This window comes from Apteryx mantelli, chromosome 2 (assembly GCF_036417845.1).
Source record: "Apteryx mantelli isolate bAptMan1 chromosome 2, bAptMan1.hap1, whole genome shotgun sequence".
NCBI classification, from domain to species: Eukaryota; Metazoa; Chordata; class Aves; order Apterygiformes; family Apterygidae; genus Apteryx; species Apteryx mantelli.
In genome coordinates this window covers 67,201,045-67,226,285 of record NC_089979.1, presented here as the reverse complement: position 1 = coordinate 67,226,285, position 25,241 = coordinate 67,201,045, and the positions used below count along the sequence as shown (strand labels likewise).

Genomic DNA, 25,241 nt, shown 5'->3' with positions numbered 1-25,241 from the left:
ATTTCTTGGGGTGAAATGGGGAACCCCGTAAGCTAGTATAAGCTGGTCCCTCTGCCATACTCAAAGTTCTGTAGATTTTAAGGCCAGATAAGGGCACTGGCTCATTTCATCGAACCTCCTGTACACCACCAGCTTTTCCAGTTCACCCAGTTAACCTTGTACTGAGACCTACAGCCTTGCCTTTGACTGAATCAGTCCACTACTAGAGAATGATGTCTGTTACGTTTCTCTTGTAGCGAGGAGTTAACAGGAAATTTGGGACATTTCTAAGTCAAAGCCGTAAGACAACACAATAGCTTCTGAGGAACGCAAAATACAAATGTCACTGTGGCAAATACCGAAACACCCCAGGTTCAACAGAAAGAGGAAGTATGGGTTTAAGCATGCATTAACAATATATAAACACTCCAGTACCTGAGGGAGATGACACTCCCTTCACACTAATTTCTGCTGAAATCTCCAATTCTGCATCGTCATTTCTATCATTGTCTTAGCAGCTAAGTAGCTTTAAAGCTAACCCAAATTTGCTGGTATTTGTGATGATCCCACTTTCATTCTGCTTTTAATAAAATGGTGGCTGCTCTATCAAACAGCAGAAATCCATTCAGACTACACTGTTATGAAACTGTTAGCTTTTTGACATCAACCAGAAGTTAATGAACACTTACTGCTTGTTCTAGAGCTAAAAGAATGGCCCAAAAGATCTGCTGGCATTATTTATCAGTTTGCCTGAAGTAAGAGGTGCTGTCCTTTATAGGCACAGCTTGGCATAATGATTTTTTGGGCATAAAAACTTACAGCACAAGAATTCTTCCTTTGCAGAATCTGCACACTAAAATTACGTCAATACTTGTAAATTAAGCAGTGGAAGGAACACTCCCAGGCATTGGGACGTGATCACCTATGCTACAGTGTTCCCCAGCACAACTGTGGCACTGTGAAACAGCCCTCAGTCAAGTAATTCCTGAGCATGCCACAATGTTTTGGAGCTTAAAAGAATTTGCTCTCCGGGAAGCAGGGTGCTGCATTCCAGTTAATTTAGTGCCCAGGAGCGTTCTCAGGCTCATTTAATTTACTAGTGTAAATGCAGCCTAAGGGTTTCAGCAATTTTTAAGTTCCTAGCCCCACTGTGAGTAGGATATGGAACAAAACACTTCCCCTCCTTCCCAAAGGTTATATATTCCCAAGTTTTCACTAGGGATTGCATAGTGATTGAATTTCCTTTTCACCATTTCATAAAGCAGACCAGAGATTTATCATGCCAAATCTTCTCTAACAAGCAATGTCAAAACTAACGCAAGATTAATGGAACAGTATCCTGTGAAAGAAAAGTATTTTTGTTAATTATGCCCCTGCTTCTTTAGCCAAAAATCATTTTTGCTTTTATTCATACTAACATTCTGCATAGTTCTAGACCTTTCTATTTAATAAGCACCATAAAAAGTTTTAAAAATAATAACCTATCCACCTAGAGCAAACTGGGCTAGTATTCTTTTAAGTATTGACACTTAGACAAAATTAAGAGTTAATTTTGCTTTCTGCCCAAGGCTTTCAAACAGTGAGCCAGTCTTTGACATATTCTTATGGGTATGTTAGCTTTGCTGAAATGACAGCCTTTTGTTTCAGAACTGAACCGAACAAGGGTACCAGCATGTTTCAAGACAGAAGTCTAAAAATGTTGTATAAAAGAAATAGACATTCTCCTTGAATCGATATTATTATGTCACTGTGGAATTGTGTTGTTGTTGTCATCCTAGTACAATCATTTTAATCAACAGGAAAATGTTTATTTTCTTTTATCCCTTGGAAGACCTAATTATCTTGACATAAATATTTTGAGTTACTGGAGGTCTTCGCTGAAAACTGCTTGGCAGAAAAATCTCTTCCAAAAAGGAAGAGTCCATGCAAAACAGGGAAGCTCCAGAAAGTCTGTTCAGAATTACTTCCTATGGAAAGTCTTCAGGAAAAAATACCCTCCTTTTCCAGCAGTTCTCAGTCTACCTGCTCCCCATTCATTTGCATCAGACTAGTAAGGAGATCCAGTCTTTGGCAGCCAAAGAGGGCTTTGGCAAGTTTTCCAACTGTGGCACCTTTGGAGCCTTCCCTCATTACCCACTTAAGCAGCATTTGGTAAACTTTTTCTTTCAGTCCATCTCGTTCATAGTCATGATCGATTTCATCAATCTCTGGATCACAAAAGCCCAGTTTACGAGCACAGCGTTTCCACTGTTTAGCCAACTTTTCTCTCACTAGATTCAGATGCTTCTCAGAGAGGATAGTATTATTGTCTGCAAAAAGAAAAAAATGTAAGAAAATAGCATTGTTTAAGATTCCTTCTACTCCCCTCACTATCTCTGTTTTTCTTCCCAAAATATGTATTGGTAATAATGGGAGGCAGAATATTCAGGATACAATCAAAAGCGGGCTTCATGGAGGCAGCGTTACCAAATACCTGCAGAACAAGGCACTCACTATCAGGACACATGTATTCACAAATCAGGTGCTGACCTTACTTTTTGATCTGAGACTACCACAGTTTGTCATTTAAACATCTGCAAAATTGAGGAGCTCCTTATAAAGCTTGACTGATGTCTCTATGATGCCTTTTGTGCTCTTGGACACTATTAATCTGTTTACCTAGAAATACACAGGGATAATTGAACCCAATCCTGATCAATGAAAATATATTAAATTTCAAAATCTTCCAATTTCTACCAAACTGAAATATTAAAACTACAGGTCAGGTGAGGGCCACCAATCCGGACCCTGCTTCTATTGATTTTACTGTCGTTATTGCTCTGGTTCTTGATGCCTATACATCCATACTTGCATTTGGTGTCCCATATGACATCATGAAACTACTGGGCAAATGAGGTCCCCAGTTAGTATTATAGAACAGTATTAGCACAAACTATTACTTGCTTTATTCAGGGTTGAGTATTATGAGGGAGAAAGCTGTTCTGCTTTCACACATTCCACAATAAATGATTCTCAGAGGTACACTATAACAGCAGAATACTCCAAAAATAGGGAGATATGTCTCTTACCAAATATACCCATTGCTTCATAATATGAATAAGATGTTTCTGCGACGACAGGAGAAGTGCTTACATGCTGATTCTGCTCTTCAATCTTCATGTGATTGAAGGATCCAATTTGAATTCCAGTACTGTTACTTATGTTGTATTTGATAGAATCTTCTGTATAAGGGAAATCAACACAAATTTATCAACAACTGCATATGGTTCCAAATATCAAGTAACATGTGGAAGGTAAAGAGGAAAGTTCTGTTAATAACAGAAGTGATTAAATGCTTTTCTTGCATTTGAAGTAGAAAAGTCCAGGTTTATGCTTATGATTTCAAAGTTCTATGAGACTAGAGAAAATCTTTTTTGGTTGCTCCTAAGTTTTTCATACTCCATGATCTACTATGATGTCTTGCTGGCATTGCTTTCTTTCACAATGTATCTCATTCCTGCTATATAGAAATATAGTGCTCAGTTTTATCTATATGCCCAGTAAATCAAGTCTTTGTTTCAACAACCTTTTTGAAGATTTTTTTGCCCACTCTGCTTTTTTGGTTCCAAAAACAAGGCTAGAACGTTTTCTAAGATACCTCATGAAATACACCTGCATATTTATTTGAGGGCCTGTATCCTCAGCGCAACAGAAGTCAACATGTACGTGCAACAATGGGTGAACAAATGCACAGCTAAATTGTGTGCATGTCCAGAAGCTTGCATCTGTAGTCCACTTGCAGATGACTACCTAATCTGGTGTCTTTTGCTTGCAGTTGTCCAGTTTGCACACACTGAATGAAATTAAATGACTAGAATTTGTCCTGTTAGGTGACATCAGTTTTTTATTCTCTTGATAATGTTTGCCCTACTCTACTTGCATAATTGTCTGTTAAAAGTTCTAACGCTAGTCTAAATGGCAAATATCACAACACATATCTAAATTTGAAGTACAGACACTTCAAACGATAGACCTCATTCTGTATTTAGTCACCCAAAAGGATGGTTAGATGCCCTTGTTATGCATTCCTAAGCTTGTACACCTGGCTTGCCTGTCACCTCTGAGTCATCACCTAGAAACTGTAAAGGGCATATTGTCAAGAGCACAGAAATCTGCCGTTGCAAGTTTTCTTCGCTTACATTTACAACTGTGAGTACAAACTGGACAATGAAGCCTTGAAAGGGTTAACGAAAGAGTTCAGGGTGGCCCAAGCAACACAGCTTGACAGGAGCATATCTTAACACCTCCCAGAGGAAAGGGCAGAACTTCAGGGGTTTCAGGCAGCTGAACTGTGGAGATCTGTGCCTCAAGGAAGGCTGATCAGCATGAAGCCTGCAGAGAGAAGTTTGTATTACAAATCCAGAGCAAGAGATGGCCCTTAGGACGGATGTTGCAGATGCAGGTGTGGTTCAGGAGCTGGGTTTAGTCACCACAGCTTAACAGTTCTTCTAAGAAAGTGAGAGGGTCTGAGTTCCAGGAGATAGGACAATGCCTTCATTTTTTTTTAAAAAGCTACCTTATGTCAGAGAGGATAAACTTCTTGATCTATCAAATACATATTCAGTTGTGAATACAGGTCCTGCTAGAGATAGAAATTAAATCTAGATACTGGTATTGCTAAGTTCTGCTATGGTTAGAGATACTAAGCATTCACATCAAGTATTTCAAGGTCCTGAAGATATTTGCTTTCCTGCTCAACATGCAATGCATGTCCGGTTGGCTACCAGGACAGATAAGGCTACAGCACTTGCCTGTGTTTATTCTGGGTAACAGAGGTGCATTAGGATGATATGTAAAAGTTCCCCTCGTGAAAGAATTGGAATCCTTGTTACCTAAACAAAGAGAAAAAAACAAAAATGCTGGCAGCATTATGGAATAAAAAAAGCAAACATACTTAAAAGTGATTGCAATATTTGTAATAGTATGAGTATATACTTTCTGCTACTATACACAAAAAGACAGGAAGCTTTTTAATTAACAGGACTTTATCTCCTTGAATAACTTTAATTAAAGTAACTACCATCACCATGGTTTGCTCAGTGACTAACTGTAAGGTTACTGTAAGGTAAGGTGGCCCAGGGAGGAGGATGGTGTTCCTCGTGGGCACGTGAATAGCTGGCTAGTAGATGGCTGCACAGGATTAGAGCATAGTTACAGACTGAGGTGCTCCATATCAAGTATTCATATTTGAAAATTCCAAACCAAGAAGGCTCCAGAAAGGCTGCTTCTGCTTCCAGCTGAGAGTCATTGTGGTTTATCCTAGCACATTAGTTGTGACTTGCTATAGCTAAGAAATGGGACACCACTGCACCTTCTGTTGGGGACAGTTATATCTGGCAGAGATGTAACTTTCTCCCTGGGTAGTAATTTCTTAATATGCCTCCAGATGAGCTCTGGCAATTCATGCTGGGGCAATAAGAGTGACTAGCTTACTAGGTACAGCAAGTCAATGCAAGAGCTACTGTGCAGGTCTTCTGAATCTCAGACTGACATCTGTACTATTGCGTGCTGCCTCCCTGTAATAACTTCCTTCTTTTTTTTTTTTAATCAAAGGATTTTATTTTATTAGTGATGTTCTAATCCTTTCCTCCTGACATGACAGCTCTCAGATTCATGTCAGTAAGTAAACTCATGTAAAAAACTAATCACAGCCCCTGCATACATAATTTAACAGAATGGCATCTTTGTGGCATTATGCCTGCTAAGAAGCCAGGTATTCTTGATCTCCTTGTGAGAAGCTCTGGAAAGGAATGCCACACTAAAAATATCCAGTATCTAGTAGAAGCAGACTAACATATCTCATACTACATCAAGTTCCTAAAAGGTACATCATAAATGCCTCTGGTTAGTGACCATTTATTTTTACTTTTTGCTAAACTTCCAGTATTCTCTTCTTGCTGTACTTCCATACCTTTCTGTTCCATAGTTCACTAGCAAATACTGAGAGAAGCTCCCCAATAGCACTGAACAGAGCTCTCTAGAGAAACCAATTATGAGCCTTAGCTCCCTGTTGGCCCCCTGAACTCAAGAATCTCCTACTTTGCTACAGATTAAGCTAAAAACATCTACTTTCTTCAGGGCTGCAAATGTATGAGTAAATTTTGGTTTCTGCACATACGTGGTGTGAATGTCACATTCTGCGAGTCAGAAGTACTTTTTTGCTTTCCTAGCACGACTGGTAACAGCTCTTGGTTTTGGTGCTCTCACCATAGCTGCTGCAGCTGTTGTATGCTATTATTAAGTTGGTAGCTAAAGAGTTAGGCATTGGATGGGATGCTCCTCTATTATACAGGTGTTTTAGCAATGACTCATTTGAAGTTAATGGCCCAAGATCAGCGAAAGCAGGTATAAGGAAATCAGAAACAGAGCATTTTAGTGACCTGAAGTGACATTAAATAAACAAAGAGAACTTGACAAATAGATAAGCCCTTGCTGTATCAGAGATCAGTGTTAGCAATAAGCAGGTTTCATTTTTAAGAGAACAAGTGTGTTTTCAGACACAGAAGGTTTGGGGGAGGAAGAGTCTTACCTGTATCTGTGTCTGCATTCTTTGGATGCCAATTTACAGTGCTCTGTGACTTCATGTTTGAGCCAGATTCAGGCACAGGAGGTTTATTTAGGCTAAATGAAGTGGCTGAACATGATCCATAGTGATCCTCTATGTTTCCTGCTAGGAAACTGTTAGGGTTTGGCCCATAAAAATTATCTAAATTTCCCCATGTTGGTGTTGTTGGAACTGGTTGTGGCTGAAAATAAGGATTAGTGTTTGAGCCTGTGTTTTCAGCTCTTGGATAGAGTTCACTCCTTTGTGGAGTAGGAGATGGCTTTGCAAATGGATCATAGGAAACTCTTCGTCTCCTTTCCTCCTCTCTCATTTCAGGGGTGTATACTACAGGGGGAATTTCTGATTTATCCATCCGGTTGCCAAATACATGGTAGTTGTATTCATGCTGAAGTTTTCTTTCCAGATTCTCAGCGGACGTAAATGAGGTCTCACAGCTCTCTACAGGCTGGTTCCCAGAGGAGGCAGCAAACAGGGCTTCGTTCACCTGGCTGGTCATGGGATCCTGAGAGCTGTGTAGAGAATTAGGCTGATCTGAAAGGGAGGAAAATTAAATATTTGAAATGTATCCTAATGCAAATATATAACATGTTGCAATGACAGTGGAATCAACTAATCTATTCTTAATATTATGGTAATTTATAAAATGTGAAAATATAACATCACTTCCAGCATAAGCTGTGTTTTATTTTATAATGCCTTTATAGGGAAGGATTACAGTCTTACATTTACAAAGCACAGGCTAGTTCAAGCTATCACTGTCAAAATCTCATTCACTCCAGTGGTGTCAGAATTCACTGCATACTCCAGTTATATTGATGTCAAGTTCTCAACCACTGAAACAAAAAGTTTCTGGAGGCATATGCCTGGTCTGATTTACTATTGAGCCTCTATTGGCATTACCTGGAGTTTAATGAGTGCAAAATTGGAGTGCAACACAATGGTGAATAGCACCCACTGTAATAGGTGTTACTTCATACAGCATAAAAAACTTGTCATTAAAGTCATGTTTTCAAATAATTATGCAAAATATCACTTCTGGGTAGTTCATAAGGTCTGATTAATCCCTTTTATTTTGTCTAGTTTGTTCTTCAGAGTCTCAAAGAATATGTTTTCACAAGTAACGTCTGCCAGATAAAATGGAGTTTGAGCCACCTAAATCTTTCAAACTAACTCTCAGAATCAAAGAAAGCTCCACTTCAATCCTGAACTGGATTGTTTTGAGTTCTGACCTAAATCATGCTGCAGCATTTCAGGACTAAAAAAGAATGTAAAAATCTGCTTGCTACTACCTTTTTTTGTTTTTTTAAGTGCATGACTGAAGAGGCTTTCTTAAAGAGTTCTGAAAGCTTCAAAACTGTCTAGAAAATCCTGTGCATTGCCAAAAGCAAGGGATGCTCACAAACCACTGTAAAAGCGGCATAAAGTTTATGTGTTTCTAATTAGCTCAGATAATGCCAGTGAACTGTTTATCTTCAAATTACATGATTTCAGTCCAGATTAGGCAGGACCAAAACTATTTCCTTTTGATGGCTGCGTACTAGTACACCTTCAGTTTGATTTGCTCTATTTCTACTGTTACCACTGCTAGAGGGAGAGTGGGAGGAATAAGTTAATACAGAAACAACCTCATGAAAACTAGCAGCTATTAGCAATTTAGCATTATCATAACGGCATCCATTCTCCAGAGTAAGCTTGAGATATATGAGCAGGTCCTCTGGGATATCTTTCACTACTACTATCTGAGTAATGCCCATTGACTGGAGAAAAAATTGACTTTGATTGACAGGCTGATAAGATAGCATCTTTCTGCAGCACAGATTCACAATAAAACCTTTCACATTTGAAGCCCAAGAGCATCTGTAATCTGCTGCTGTCATATTTGACAGGTCTGCTAAGGAATATACTATACTCATTTAAAAACGTAGTGGTGGGGCTGCCCTACTAATCCATCAGTTCTGAAGAATAGTTATTGGAAGCCTAGCTTTAGAGAAGATTTAACAGTTGCATGTTACAGTTTAACATCATTCTCTTAGTACTATCTTTAAAATGGTGTGAGCAAACTTAGCAGCATTTTACTTTTACTGAATTTTCTAATGCTGCCTGTAAGTCAGTGCTGCAAATAAGATCCTATACCCTTTGTCACTAAGAAACTTTGGTGAAAGAATTCCTGATATGCTACCACAAAACTTTAACTACATCATGACATATTAATGAGACAGCTCTGTAAAACTGTGAAACATGCAACTCAAGCAAGCCTTGATAGAAAATATGACAAAAGGAGAGAAGACTCATCTATTAGTATTCCTCAGACAGATTCAATAGAGAGCAAGCTCATAAACAAAGCAGTGCTTTCTAATCCTGTGTCCTAGCTGTATTCAGAACATTTGTATAAAAGGTTGGAGTGGGAAAAAGTAAAGTCTTCATGGAACTGAAGCCTGCAGAAAACGCAAAAGTTTGTTGGCATGACTAAAGTAAAGGGAAGAAAGATCAAGTATGAAAAGTAATTATCAAAGTGACCATTGAAAAATCAAATGTAAAAGGGAATTTTCTGCATGGGGGATGAAAGCAGAAGAACGTAAAATAAAAGAGCTTCAAACTGTAGATGCTGGAAGTTTTGAAACAGTGAATATGACTTTTGGGAGTCTAGGAACAAATTCAGTCTTTTCATTGAATACAATTCTCTCTGAAGTCCTGAATAATTACATTGGTTCATAAACACTTAATGGTAAAATTCCTCATAAATTCTACATGTTCACAACTTTATCTTAAGTGGAATATATGGCATAATGATGTGCTAGTAAGCAACTTGGAACACTTACCTACTTGACCATTACTGCTATCTTCTGCTACAGCATCTATTTGAAGGGATTGCATCCTGTTCAGCAGTTCATTTGATGCAGGCCACATTTTCTGCACATAAGAAAGAACAAATGATCAAGTTATAGGTGAAGGTTTAACCAGAGGGAGTATCTTTGTGGTAGGAAACAGCACGTCTTTTCAGTGAAGTGACCTGAGTGAACAACTCCATCCTCTCTCAGAGAGCACAGCCTGGCAGAAAAGACCCACTGCTTTGCTGCAGATGGAAAAAAACTGTTTTCAATGAAAGGAGGAAGGACGGCAATACAACTGCAGTATATGATCTTCTGAGTTGGCCAAATGATACCCTTACTCACATGAGCATGAATTTGCTCCCAGTGTAGTGTTTTTGGATGGAAAGGATTAGTCTGTCTTTTGCTTAATAGCCAGACTCTTCTGCAAGCAATCCTAGTGAGAGAAGGCTGCTGATATAAAGGTAGCAAATATGTACCTATTTTGTGGATCTGTATGTAGTAAGTATACCCATCTACAGGGATGAGGGGAGGGGGCAGTTTTACATTCAGGTATAGCTAAACTGACTTTTACATAGATTATCAGGAGTTTAGAGCAATTCTTCAGAAAGATGCAGTACAATTTCCCCTCTGTAAACCCTGATCTTCACTTCACTAGAGTGAAGGCAAATTCCATTTCTATTCTACTGTTTTGATGTCCTCATTATTCATTGTAAAAACAAACAAACAAAAAAAAAACAAAAAACCCCCCTCAAATTCATCAATGACCTGGATGAAGGGACAGAGTGCACCCTCAGCAAGTTTACTGATGATACAAAACTGGGAGGAGTGGCTGATGCACCAGAGGGCTGTGCTGCTGTTCAGAGGGACCTTGACAGGCTGGAGAGCTGGGCGGAGAGGAACCTCATGAAGTTCAATAAAGCAAAGTGCAGGGTCCTACACCTAGGGAGTAATAAACCCAGGCACCAGTACAGGTTGGGGGCTGACTTGCTGGAAAGCAGATCTGCAGAGAAGGACCTGGGAGTCCTGGTGGACAACAAGTAGACCATGAGCCAGCAATGTGCCCTTGCGGCCAAGAAGGCCAATGGTATCCTGGGCTGCATCAGGAAGAGTGTTGCCAGCAGGTCAAGAGAGGTGATTCTCCCTCTCTACTCAGCCCTGGTGAGGCCACATCTGGAGTGCTGCGTCCAGTTCTGGGCTCCCCAATACAAGAGAGACATGGCACTACTGGAGTGAGTCCAGCAAAGGGCTACTCAGATGATTAAGGAACTAGAGCATCTCTCATATGAAGAAAAGCCAAGAGAGCCAGGATTGTTTAGTCTGAAGAAGAAAAGACTGAGGGGGGATCTTATCAATGGGTATAAATATCTGAAGGGAGGGTGTCAACAGGATGGGACCAGACACTTCAGTGGTGCCCATGATAGGATGAGAGGCAACAGGCACAAACTGAAACACAGGAAGTTCCGTCTGGACACAAGAAAAACTTTTTTACTGTGAGGGTGACTGAGCACTGGAACAGTTTGTCCAGAGAGGTCACTGAGTCTTCATCCTTGGGAGATATTCAAAAGCCATCTGGTCAAGGTCCTGGGCAACCTGCTCTAGGTGACCCTCCTTGAGAAGGTGTTTAGACTAGATGATCTGTAGAAGTCCCTTCAAACCTCAACTGTTCTGTGATTCTGGGATCCTTTATTAATATAATCCTTACATACACTGGAATAATAATTAATACTATACTGGAACTCAAATTTTTACTCGCAAAAATGATTTCTCAATTTCTCTTTGTGCTTCTTGCTTATAAAATAACTTTTTAGAAGTTATTGCTTCTTTTTTTAAAAAAAAATTAAACCCAGGAAGTACTTTCATAGATTAAAAATCAACAACCACTCATCTCTTCCCACAAATACACTCTCTTCCCAAAGGAAAAGATGAAGTTCTAAAGCTCATTACAACCTTAGGTCCTTAGATTTTATTTGAGTAACTGAATAGCGACACATTTCATAATTAGTTAGGAGGCTTTCAGTTAGGAGGCTGTGGACTCTGTCTCCATGATTGCAAGCAAAATAAATGGCTATGCCCAAACCCTCTAACACATGAACCTACCAAAGGTGAGCTAGTAGTTCACCACACTGTCTTATCTGGATGCTGTGTTCACATTCTGTGCCCCGATATGAATAGAGGCTCTCCTTACTGAGAAAGTAATAGATTTGTAGTCCATTTTCTAAGTAGTCATTTGGTCCCTACGATTGAGGAGGAGTATTTGCAAAGAGCTAATGCATCCAGTGTAACTGGTCTCAATCCTGATCCCGATTTGAGGCTGCTATCATAAAACAGACATTCATACTTCACATCATGTTTGGCCAAATGAGTCCAGTAAATCTATTATTTGTTTCATCATCTTAATTTTGCAAAACTTTACTGTCTTGCTAAACAGCCACTGGTGCTTCATAAATATTACATGTTTTCCAAAACAGAAACTTTCATTTCCACAGTTGCAGACTTGATGACAGAAGGAAGCACTTTAAAGAAAACCGTAATAGAATTGTTTCACAAAGGAAGGTGGGTTTTTTTCTTAATTAAAATAACTGGGTGTCTACTCTTTGGAGCCTCACACTACTGCAAAGATTAAGCCCCTAATGTCAGGAGTTCTCGTTGCTAGCTGTCAGCACTACTTAAGTGAGTAAATTGATAAAATCTGTAATAAAAAGGTTCCATAACCAGCCAAAACCATTATTCAACAAGTACTCTGATCATTATTTTCTGTCAGAAAATCATTCTTTTTACCATAATTTGTAAACCTACATCCAGAGAGAGCAGGGGGACTAACTTAAACACTCAGGAAAAATACCTGTCTTCAAATTTCCCTTTTTTTTTTTTTTTATTACTGTTGTGTAGCTTCATGGTCTCAACCCGCTGGGACTCACTAAGATGCTGTTGAACATCAGACAAACTTACATGTATTTAAAAAAAAAATAACATGAATTTATAGGATTTTTCACACTTACTCTAAATCAGATGTTGCCACTTCTGAATCTCTGAGAACAAACATTTTATTCCATGAGTGAGACTTATTGGACCTGTTAGGAGCTTTTGCAGGGTCTTGTATCACAGAATCGCGAGTCATTCAGGCTGGAAGGGACCTCAGCAGCTCTCTAGTCCAATCTCCTGCTCAAAGCAGGGTCAGCTATGGGATCAGACCAGGTTGCTCAGGGCTTTGCCCAGTCAGGTCTTGAAAACCTTCAAGGACGGAGACTGCGCAACCTCCCTGGGCAACCTGGTCCACTGCTTGACTGTCCTTGTGGAGAAAGTTTTTCCCCTTATTTCTAGTCCGAACCTTTCTTATTTTAATTTATGCCCTCTCTCTCTCATCCACCCACTATGCATGGCTTCTCTCAATAAACTCCTTTCAGGTTCTTGGGGGGCTGCTGTTAGGTTCCCCTGAAGCCATCTCATCTCTGAGACCCAGTTTCTCAGCCTCTCCTCACAGGCAAGTGCTCCAGCCCCCTGAAAATCTTGGGGGCCTCTGCTGAACTCGCTCCAGGTGGTCAACGTCTTCCTTGTATTAGGGGCCCAAAATCAAACACAGCATTCAGCTGAGGACTAACGAGTGCTGAGCAGAGGGGGATAATCGCTTCCCTCAACCTGCTGGCTGTGCTGCTGTCGCTATGGCCTGGGATGCTTTTGCCTGGCTGCCAGGGCGCACTGCTGGATCATGCCCAGCTTGCAACCACCACCCCAGCGCCTTCCCAGCAGCACTGCTCCCCGGCTGGCAGCCCCTAGCCCGTACTGCTGTCAGGGGGGTTTTCCTCTCCAGGTGCAGGCTGCTGCATTTGTTCTTTCTGAATTTCATAAGGTTCCTATCAACCCATTCCTCCAGCCTGCAGCTGGCAGCCCTGCCCTTGAGCGTATTGACTGGTTCCCCAATTTGGTGTCATTTGCAAGCATGACGACAGTGCACTCCACCTCCCCCAGGTCATCGATAAAGGTGTCAACTAGGGCAGGTCCCAGCATAGACTCCTGCACTACATCAGTTATTACTGGCCTCCAGGTAAAGCAGAACCCATTGATCACTGTCTTTGGAGCCCCATCATCCAGCTAGTTTTTAACCCATCCAGACTGTAACATCCTAACTTGGATGCAAGAATATTGAGAGCCAGTGTCAAAAGCTCGCTAAAGTTTAGGTAAAAGATATCCACTACTCACCCTCATCCACAAATCCAGGCATTTTATCCCAGAAGGCAATCAGGTTGGTCAGGCATGATTAGTGTCAGAGTGGCAGAATCTGGCCATATATGGGGGGATAGGGGGAGGAGATGCGGGGAAACAGACATCTTAAAGAACTTAGGAAGTTACTCACTTTTATCTTTTTCAGATCATCTTCAACATTTTTTTCTAATTTTTGATAGTAAAATGGCTTATATTTTTTACAAATTTCTGCAAAAAGAAGAGAGCTAGGTGAAAATGGTTTTCAATGGAAAATACAAGCAATTATACTGTTTAACAATTTTGATGGATAAGGATTGACAAAGAATTGTAAGAAGTCAGAAACAGCAGTACACACACACACACACACACACACACGTATATTACACCTATGCTTGGAACCTGTGTTCACATGGCTGGTTTAGCCTTAATATAGTAACAAGAACAAGATGATTTCTAGGGATTTTTTTGTTATTGTTCTTGTTGTATCGCTTTTCAAGGTAAAAGTGCTCAGTTTATGATCTGTGGCTCATAGCCCCTTCCATTGACTTGACTGGCCAAAAAGATTGGGTACTACTGTTTTAAGAAACTAGATACATTCAATTGCATTTAGTTGTTTGATAAACAACGTCATATCTTTACTAAAAATGGAATTTTTATTGAAAGAATTTACAAACATGGTAAATATCAGTATTTTGCAGATGGAAAAATCAGACACTGAAACCTACTGCAAAGCATAAACTTAATCCATTAGCAGTATATTATGCAGATGAAATACGTAAGTAGTAGATAGGTTTCTCCTGGTATAATTTCCTATCAACATTTAAGTATGTGCCTGCTGCATATTAAGTTCTTGGTGCCCCTATCTAAATCAAAAACTCCATTTCCTGTCACATGTAGTTTTTTCTTTTTTGTCACTACGCATTGAGGCAGAGAGAAAAGACAGGAAGAAGAGATCAAGAATACTGGCTTATATTGCTGAACGCTCTTTGTTTCCTTTCCAGACCATTCAATCTAGTGTTAAGACTTTTATTGACTTCAATTGCTTTGAGATCTGACCATAAAATTAGCTAGTCTAAGGCTGTTGCATTGCTTATGAAAGGCTAAACTGGGATAGCTTTTGAAGCAAGTTCTACGGGATATTTTCTCAGTTATACCTAAGATGTACTAAGTCCCCTCACATTAGCCTTTCTGTAAAAGTTAGAGGGAAGATTATACTACACTGAAGATGTATCATCAGCAGGTATAGTGTCTCAGCTCTATCCAGGCAGCAGAATTCCTCAAATCTTTAAATAATCGACCAAATACCATTTTTTAGTCAGAGTACTGGGAGTAGACTACACTGGGAATGTAAGTGGATGGTTTTCTTTTAAAGAAAAGAATTGTATTTTAAGAGGAAAACACTCAAGTTTGTTTTGCTATTACTGACTACTGATGGACATGTAGAAAAAATAATCTCTAATGACTTACCTGCAAAGGTTGGCCGTTTCTCTGGCTCTTGCTCCCAGCATTGTTTCATTAAGTCAATAATTTCCTTTGGACATTTTGCAATAATCTCTTTTATGTCTGGTCTGTTTCCATTAATGATGCCAAAGCAAATCTGAGCTTCATTTATACCATCTGAAAAATAAAATTGCATATCAGACCCTGATCATAGGTTTTGCTATCCCAAAAAGTTGCCTCTTTATAAGTAAAAGACATAGTGAATTAGCTTCCCTGGTCTTTGTGGATATGGTAAATGAAGATTTCGAAGAAAGATGTCGGAGCTGCATCTACGAATCTTTCACATCAAAACATTCACTCAGTGAATCTGAATCCAGAGTAAGGAAAGGTGACAGATCTGGATCTCTAGAACATGAATCTCTGCACTGGGTAAGAACACAGAGATGGCCACATGGACAACTACTAGCCATTTAGTTAGTAAAAATCATTCAAAATGATAAGCATATGTTGCTACTCTGGAATTCCAAGCTCTGCTTCTATTGTTCTGTGTGATCACATTAGCATATTTTGAGAAATTCGCACCACACAGCCAAGAAGCAATAGCTGAATGCATGTATGGTCCTGGTAAAAACAAAAATAAATGTTTTAACTAGCCCACATTAGGAAATAGCATACATTAAGGCTGCCACTCTGGCATGGCCAAGTTTTGTCTAACTTCTGCCACTGAGTACAGGTTTATGTCCACACTACGTGGATGTGAATAGATTATGTGTTCAAACTTGGGCTCATGCCTGCATTTCAAATACAATGCAGAAGTCCTTGTCTACACTTAAAAGTCAGAAATGATGAAACTATGCCTCTTACTGGCCATCAGCTGCTGAACAGGAGCTTTTCTTTGGCATGGACAAGTTAATCTATTAATATTTATTTTATAACTTTAAATTACAAATGTTAAGCATTTAATATTAATTTTGGGATGCAGGCTTTTTGCAGCTGACTTACGTTCATACGGCTCTTTGTCAGCAAAAATTGCCCACATCACTATGCCAAAGCTGTAAACGTCTGACTTCTCCACAGGTTTTACGTTAAGAGAGCTTAAGTGCTCTGGGGCCATATAGAAAAGAGTCCCAGCATTGGTCTGGGAAGTGCTCTTGATTTGCTTCTGTCGGATAGTTTCTTCTTTGGTCAGCCGACTCCAGTTCTTAAAGGAGGCAACACCAAGATCTGCAATCTGAGAAACAAGACACATCTTATCTACTGCTGCAATGAATAGGAGATAAACAAGTATTTCATACATTTATAATGAATAGCTGATAATAATTTATCTAAAAGTGACACCAGGGCAAAAATGCAACTACAAGAAAGGAAATTAAACAATTTGCCATTGTATCATTTATTTTTTGCCTAACTCAAATAACACCGCCAAATGAGAACCATTAGTCTGAACCTTCATTAGAAACTTAACCCCACTGGAAGCAACATCACAATGCAAACAAAACAAAAGTTTGTTTTTGCTCATGTTGACAATCATTTTCAAGACCTGCTTTAAGTGCCTTTTGCTGAAGGCAGAACAGAAGATCCATATAGGAAGAAGCCATGATTCAAATTTAGAAGTAATCTATAAGATGATAATGTCCCTCTCCCCCCACTCCCTTTCCAATTTCATTCCTTTTAACTAGACTTCCTTAGACCTTCCAACAGAAGGGGGGCAGAAGAGGATCTAGGCTGGTGTGATGTGTGCTGAAGAGACATGAAAAAGCATACAAGTTAATGGAGTAACTTATGGAATGGAGTAAGTTAAAGCAGGGATATCTGGATATCATGGGCTTGACAAGGTGACTTTACTGAATCATTACAAGTGTAGTTTTACAGCAACTAGACTAATGGGTGATGCTGAAGGAGGTAATCCTTCCCTCCCTTCCCCATGGCCTCCTGCCACGTGCTCCCTCTGCTTCTCCTGTTCCAGCACTGACACTTTTCGGACACTGAGAAGACCTGGTACAAGTAGCTTGCTGAACCAAGCGCTACCCAACTGAAGGGTAGCACTGCCAAAAAGGTAGACTGTAATCTACTGCTTTGGCTTCCTAAATTATACAAGGGTGGAGTGGTGGTCAGATTAGCACCAGTGCTAACGCCAGGGAACAGGAGGTCAACAGGACAGACAAAATGGAAAAAAAAAAAAAGAAAAAAAAAAAGGCCTGCCTCTCTTGGCCACAGGATGCTTTTAAATCGAGTTAGTTGTGTAACCCAATCTTACCTCAAATACACCTGGGGTGACACCCTGCCTTACTTCTTAGTCATTTTTCTTGTACATCTCTCTTGTTGTCTCTAACTACCCTATTGTTCCTTCAGAGTTTCTGAAGCTTTGGGCCAAGCTTAAAAGTGATGTGCTCAGTAGAAGAGGAAAACTTAAGCTACAACCTGCTGAGGAAGCAGCAGTCCAAGTTCACATCTGCAAGTGAGAGGATGCCTGATAGGATAGAGGAAGACTTGACAGAAACCTTTGACGACTTGCAGTTTCCTAGAACAACTGGTTCCCTTTATAAATGTTAGCAATGCTAGACACATTCAAGCAGGCAGATCATCCAACAGCTATCTTAAGTGATACTTATCAAGCTGCTCAAGGAAGTCCAATTTGTTTCTGAATTTGATCCTGGGTTCCAGCTCAGTCTGTCATACAGTACAATGATAGGCTAGTTTGGTTCTGTGCATGTAAGCAAGCTGAAAACTAAGAAAAAGTCCAGTTTACATTTTAAGTGGATAAAGAGCTTTTTTTCAAAAAGTAATACAGCTTATATCTCTTATCTACAAGATGCTCATACAGCGCTATGATCCGTTATTATCTTAGCCTTGTCAAATCATTTGTCACCAATTTGTGTGTGAGAAATATCAAATGACAGAGCTCTCTTCACAGGAATTTATTCAGTAGTTTCATACTGTAACAGGGGTGTCTATTTCAGCAACTCACCTTGACCAGAGACAGGACATTTGATGAGGACTGCTGCAAATTCTACTCAGGTTTATTCAGCAGTAGGCTCTACATGTATGAGTCTTGATCCAAAAGCCCGCTGAAGTTAATAGAAGGGCTTTGGAACAGGCTTATAAATCATTCTTTGAAGGAGTCTCCTGCTGCTTTTTTGTAGCTGCTGGCTGTCATTTAATAATGAGGACTAAGGGAAAAAGAGGGAGACAAAAGAAGAAAAGATAATAGGCAAAAGAAAGAAAGAAAAAAGAAAATGAAGAAGGTAAAGGCAGGAGGAGAAATTACAGCAATACAGGACAAAAGACATGATCCATAAGACATTTTATGTTGGTTCAATCAGTGTGTGTTAAGGTTTGTTTTTTCTTTTTAGCTGTTTTATTATTTACAGTTCATTAATTCTCAACAGCTTTATTCATTCTGTTTTAATACTCCTAGTGATTTTTTTTTCACAGATGGGGGAAGAAAGGAAGACAGAGAAGCATTTGCAAATCTCAGGCTCAAAGGCTGTATAGGTTGCCATGCTCCAATGGTCCACTGCTAACACTGCCTTAGCAACAGCTTGCTGGACTATAGGAGTTCATCTGTGAATCAGGAACACTAACCAATGTAGCTGAACTGGGCTCTTTAACCCAGACCAGCAGCTTTCTTCATTTACATTCTAAAAAGTACCTTAATGTGGAAGTCTGTGTCCACAAGGATGTTTTCTGGTTTTAGGTCTTTATGTACTAAGCCTTGCTCATGTAGATAAAGCATTCCTTCTGTGATCTCCAGCACAAAACGCCCTTTCACTGATAAAGGCATGGAGAGCTAAAATAAAGAACAAAAAATACTGTCCATTAAAACAAAGTGCTGCTATAACCACTACAACTATTAAATAACAGTCTTTAAGATAGCTTCTTTCTCTCTCAGTCCCACGTAGTACCTCTGCTCGAGCCAGGGTAATAAAAAAGAACAAAGGTCCTTCTTGGATCTAAATTCTTACATCAAAATAAATCCAGAGCCACTCCACATTTACATGAGTGTTCTTATACCACAAATTCTCCAAATCTCTCCACAAATACACTCTGTAACTCTGAACTATATAACTGTGGTCTGCTCCACTGTGTTGAACATGACAGCCATAGCCAGTCCACTGTCTCTAGAGAAAGCAGGGCTGCCACTGGCCCTTTAAAAGAGATAAGGGGGCAGAGATTAAAGGCTCCATCCCTTGGAGACTGGAGTAACACGCTGTCTCCTTCAAACATCTTATCAACCCTAAGTAGCATAAGTATTCTATAATTAATGAATCAGTTTACTGCTCACTTTCTGTAGAGCTTTCATCAAGTTTCCCCGGTCCACATACTCCATTACAAGTGAGTAGTTTCCATCTTCCAAAATTATACCTAGTAGTTTTACCACACGGTCATGCTGCAGTTTGCGCATGATCCTGCCTTCTTCAAGGAGGGAAGCATTATATCTGCAAAACAGAAATTATACCGAATATAGGTGTCAGGCTAGAAAGAACAGAGGAAGGAAAATGCTGTTGATTCATAATGAAAATAATTGTAAAAAATGTCAACATCTTTAGAGCCACTGTAAGATGAACCAGACCTTCAGATGGTTTTGAACTGGTACAGCTTTGATTATTTCAGGTTATATTTTCTGAGTCTCTTCTCAGACGCCTTGTACCAAGGATTCCCACAGACTGTCTGCGCAGTCTGATGTTAAGGCCTGCTTTTCAGAAGCTGTGTAAGCACACACTTCATAAGCGTGCTGCTGGTTCTGTACGTCTAAATCCCTGAACTGGGGTGGGATAAGGGGCAGCGAGGGCTGAAAGTGCTGTTGGAAGAGCAGGATCAAGACAAACTCTACTTTTAGACATACTAAGTCTTGTACAGGAAAGTACAAAGGTCTCTTTCCTGAAGGGCTGGTATTCACGTTCACTTTCGAAATGGATTCATTACAGGGTGATCCACCCATTACACTGGGTATCGATAACCTGTGCTAAGGAGTACTGGTTGAGGATGAATTCAAAGCCTAACTGGTCACCTGGGCCTCAGTACAACTCATTAATTCTCACAACTGCAAAGCTCAGAGCCCACTAAGGGTGTTAAAATAGGGCTGTAGGCTTTCTTTTAAATGGAAGAAGGGGTGGTATTCTGATTACCACTATTGCTCTAGTCGCAGTGCAAGAGGAAGCAGTAAAATCTCGACTATGTTGCTTACTAATGCTTTCCTGCCCTGTGACTTAAAATGAAACTGCTTTCTCCCACTGCGGCACTAGAGAAGATGGTAGTTGTTTTATTTGCGCTAGGCTCAGTGAGGAGTTTGCTTAAGACTTTTGGTTCAAAGCTTTAAGGAATAACAAACTTAAGAGCTGGGGTAGTGAGACAGTAAAAAAACAAAAACAACCAAAAAAAAAAATCTGGCAGGCTTGAGGAGAGAAAATGTCCATTTTAAATGCTTTTTGCCCCAAAGCAACAGTGCAGTCTCTGGACTACCAGAATCTCTTAATTCATTTTCTATTGTTCAAATTAAAACTCAGTTGATATCATCTGTATTTCATAATCCAAACTAGAAGAATGTTAGTCTTCATCTCTCTTTAATGGATGACTTATGGGAGAGTTTTAGGATTGTTAGGGCTGTGAGGTAGTAGAGCCAGAACATGACCTGAATCCATTGAAACAAACAGCTAATTCAATCCTTGAGTTAAATGAGTGGGCTTGGATCACACTCCTTGTACTCAAGGGAGTAAGGATTATATTCTTGGTATTACAGATGTGGGGTCTGAGTTCTCCTAATGGCTTATTTATGTTTAGTTCCTACTGGACGTTTGCAGTTGCACAATTGTATTGCAAATTAATCTGCAAGTTTAAAAACGTCATGTACCTGCTGAGTTCCTGCATCTCCTTATGCCTTCAAGAGCTCCCTCAGTTCTTAAAAATCCACACCAACTGTTCACATTACAAAAGAAAACAAACTTCACCGTAAGAATGAAGTAAAACTCTACAAAAGTTGACTTGTGAGGAAAAAAAAAAGAAAACTTGCAGGACAGTTGCTAATACTATATTAGAGTATTTTCCCCATATACAGTATTTCCTTGATCCAGAGATTTTAAATGGTAACACTTTATTAAGATTCATCTCCACTGAATTTAAAGGATTCTTTAGTCTGCCTTAAGGACATAAATCAGAACTAAGATTCTTTTCTGTAACTTACTCTGTGCGCTGGGGTCCTGTATACACTGTTTTTAATACCACGTATCCATGTTTCTTGTGAAAGCATAAAGAAATTGTTCCAAATCCTCCAGCATCTAATTGTTGCTTTTCAAGCAAGTCCTGGGTGTTCATGTGGATATCTTCCAGTGACATGTTTGCAGTCTTCGTGGCTTAGTGATTAAAACAAAATAAAATACCCTAGATGTCCTGGATCTGTAATATAAAGGAGAAAAAGAAAGTGTCATTACCCAGCATCTAGCTGTTCCACTAAATGAATGTCTATGCAAGGAGTGGGGCACAAGTTTATATTCTTGTGACTCTCAAAAACTAGATAGGTGACAAAGGGCCTTTAAAACTGAAGATTCTGTGGATCTCATAAGATCAGACCTAAAGATCACAATGAATGATTTATCTTGTCGATCCATTAGAGTTATGTTAAGCCAATACAAAACCATTTATTTATCTGCGGATCTCAAAGTGCTGTTAATAATTAGTTCTTATCCTTCTGATATACAGTAGATCAGCACTGTTTTTACACTCTATACATGCAAAAACTGAAAAACAGAAAAGTCAAGGGCCATGTTTCCAAGGGTATATGATACCTATTGATTCTGATAGGTATCTCATGATGTTTTCTAAAGTGCCTGAGCACGGACCTGCCAGGTGCCTAGATGCTTATAAAACTCTTTAAGCTCCATTTTAGGCATCTTTGCAAATCCAGCTTTAAAGAGTTTGCTTGAAGCTAAAGAAAGTGTTGCTGGAGGACAAAGGAAAGAGCCCAGTTTTTATGAAAAACGTATTTTCCCAGTTGCCTGAATTTAAGGGAAAGAATGCTGGGAAGGACTGTGGTGGGGATATAAGGCAGCTTCCCCCTCAAAAAGAGGAACAAAGAAAAGGTGATGGTTTGCAGTAAATGCTGCTAAATGCACCAAAAGACCGAGGGCTTGGGGAAGCCTATGAAATGGGTAGACAGGTAAAGACCAGAATAATTTTAAGCTCTTGAAAAAACCGTGGTGCTCTCTTGCCCAATGTGTCTCTCATGAGGTAAAATCTTAAAAGAAGGCTAGGCAGCCTGCACCTTCTGCACACATTAGCAGGCTGAGCTGCTAGTACAGGTACAAACTACAAGCTCTGTCTCATCTTCACTGAACTTTCACCTTAAGCACTTTACGTCAGGTAAGGAAAATATTTTCTGAGAAAAGAAAGTCCAAGAAACCATAAAAGGGTTGTTCAGTTTATACTCCTTTGGGGTGACTACGACTCAGACATACAGAGCTGGGAAGAAGGCACCATTTCAAAGTATCAGCAACAGTAGATTAGCTCACTCAGGTAACTAAGACCTCTGAATAGTGTAGAAAAGGGATTCTCAAATCTTTCAGACCAGCAAGCTACTGCTAAGTCTTGTGAGCTACTGCGCACCTACATCATCAAATTTCTAACTGAAAAGACTGTTTAATACAGAGCTCAAAGGCTCAAGTCCAAGCCAAGCTTACTGCTTTCTATTAAGATACATGATGATACAAATCTGTCCTTAGTAGCTATCATACATCATTACATACATTATGTATCTGTGATACATAACGAGTATAATGAGTGAACAGGAATTTTGAAGTTCAGTTCAGTCTAACCTCACACAAGCTAAGCATACTTATAGGGGTTAGTTTGTATTCTATAAGGTCCCCCTTCACCAGTACACTTGGTTGATCATTAACCAAATTACTTTTTAACATGTTGTTCTGAACACCTTTATTAAGGTTGGTTTACTTTTAACAAGTGCCAACACGTACTATAAAAATTCTGAATACTGGTCGCTAGAAGAGAGGGAGGTTTGCCCAGTAATATGTTTGGGTTTTCTTTAGAGAGGGATAAGAGTGTAATATGTGGGTTTGTGGTTTTTCTCTTTTTAACATCATGGGTTATGCTCCCTCCTCTGCCCCCCAAAGGGCTCAAACTCCCAAGATTATGACCTGATCATTAGGTCATTTAGGCCTGATCATCATTCCAAAGTAATTTGCTCTGTTTTAACAATTTGTTATTGATCTAATGTATATCTCGGGTAGCTTGCACAGTTAAGGGGGACTGCTGAGGGTATTAGCACAAAAAAAAAGATTATATAGTAATAATGGCTGCCCTGGTGATCTAGCTACACTAGCAATGCAAAATCTCTTGAGTGTTAATACAAGATGTTCTAATACAAGATAGTATCAGAAAAAGTGGACAAGTTTGCAGGCACTAAAACTCTTGGCCACTTCAAGGTATCAATTAGGAATAGAAGAGAATAACAAACAGAGGAAATGAAACCTGTAGCACTAATATGGGTGAAATCCTGCACACTTGGGGAAGATGTTTCAAAAGATGTCAGTGCATCACAGCTATATCACTGAAACTCTGATGACCCAGTCAGTCTAAACCTTTCTCTTCAACTGCTGCACTTTTTGGCTCAGGAATGAACTTTTCTTTTGGAACCACAAAGAAAATATTTGCGTCAGATCAACAGCAACTTACAGCTGGGATTCTACAGGAATACAAGGAGGGACCAAGATAAGGGAAGCAAAGATGGCAATTAAAAGGTGCTGAGATTCTTTGGTAGAACCAAAATATAGCAGAGGAAGGCAGAAACAGGAAAGAATAGGGACTGTGCAGAGGTTTGCACCAGTATATTTTGTAACAATTGGTTCCAACTTAGAAGTGCTCACAAAAATTTGTGTTCTTGTGTGAGAATTAAAGTAGGCTATTTCAGTAGAGGCATTTTATGAGGCATCTTACACTGGTATGACCGTGTGTCAGAGGAAGGCACTAGCTGCTACCAAATACCAGTTCTACCAGAAATATGCCCTCAAACTAATTTTCCATCACCCGGATCCCATCAGCACCGACTGCAGAAAAACACTCGAGCAAAATGCTGCTTCTAGATCTTGCTATGAGGCAGATTGTGGTTTTACAAATTATTTCCTAGTTCAAAAATACAGCTTTAGCAATCTCTTCTTAGTTCAAAAAGTCTTAAAGAGCCTCTCTGGAACGAGGTGGCTGTAACCCAGCGCCGTTCAGGGAACCACCACGAACCAGAGCCCAGTTCCGCAAGGTGCTGAGCTCCACGGCCGAGGTGCCGCCGCACTGACGGACAGGGGGAAACGAAGTGCCTGACTCCAGGACAGGCCTCCGCCTCAGATGGAGCTTCAGTCCAAGCACCCAAAATCGCAGCCGAAACACGGAACAAACGTCCTGGAAGGCGAGCACGAAATAACCGTGTGGCTTTAACAGGAGGCACAATGCTGAGAAACCCCAACAGGCGCCTTCTCGAGCCTAGTTCCTTGTCGGCCAGCTTGACATCTCCTCCTCCTCCTCGCGGCTTCCTGTAAGCCAGCCCGGCTCAGGCCTCCCTTCGCACGCACCGCTTCCCCCACGGGACGCTTCCCCGGGGCTTTCCCCGCCGCACATTTCCCCCGGCTCCGCTCTGCCCCACGGGCCCCGACGGCGAAAAGCCCGGGGGCCCCGCGGGGCTCGGCTCGCCGCGGGGCTCGGCTCGCCCCGGGGCCCGGCTCGCCCCGGGGCCCCTCTCCCCGCCCGGGGCAGCGGGTGCCCGCGGCCCCCAGCAGCCGCCCCCGAGGGAGTCGCGCTCCCCCGGGGCTCCCGGCCCGGGGCCCCCGCGGCGCCGCCGCCGACGCCGCCTTGGCGAGACGGAGCCCGCGCGGGACTTTCCGCTTGCGAGAGAGCCTCCGCGGCGCAGGTTCCGCCGGGCCGGGCCGGGCCGGGCCGGGCCGGTTCGGTTCGGTTCGGCCGGGCCCGGGCTCCCCCCCGCCCCGGGGGCGGCCTTACCTCACCGTGCCTGCGCCGCCGCTCTCCGCGCCGCCGCCTCCCGAGAGCGCCGGGGCGGCCCGGCGGGGTGTGCGCGCCTGCCCGCCCCTGCCGCGCCCCTGGCCCGCGGCCGCCCCGCGCTCCCCGCGGCGGTGGCTGGAGGCCTCGGCCGCGTCTCCTCCCGCTGCCGCCGGCTCGGCGCCTGGCCAGCC

The 25,241-nt window shown here is 41.0% G+C and overlaps 1 protein-coding gene across 2 annotated transcripts; it reads right to left on the bottom strand.

The window, feature by feature from the left end:
- Positions 1-210: 210 nt before the first annotated feature.
- Positions 211-25,134, bottom strand: RIPK1 (receptor interacting serine/threonine kinase 1). Of its 2 annotated transcripts, XM_067290789.1 has the most exons (12): positions 25,051-25,134; positions 21,236-21,447; positions 19,340-19,493; positions 18,707-18,844; positions 16,057-16,285; positions 15,082-15,231; positions 13,766-13,842; positions 9,403-9,493; positions 6,548-7,114; positions 4,770-4,850; positions 3,048-3,200; positions 1,357-2,288 (listed from the first exon to the last, which is right to left on the bottom strand). In XM_067290789.1, the coding sequence occupies exons 2-12, from the start codon at positions 21,385-21,387 to the stop codon at positions 1,993-1,995; spliced, it is 2,088 nt and encodes a 695-aa protein (XP_067146890.1). In that variant the 5' UTR covers positions 21,388-21,447; positions 25,051-25,134; the 3' UTR covers positions 1,357-1,992. The 2 variants fall into 2 exon arrangements, with proteins under 2 accessions (XP_067146891.1, XP_067146890.1); XM_067290790.1 differs by lacking the exon at positions 4,770-4,850 and having other exon boundaries at positions 211-2,288.
- Positions 25,135-25,241: the final 107 nt, after the last annotated feature.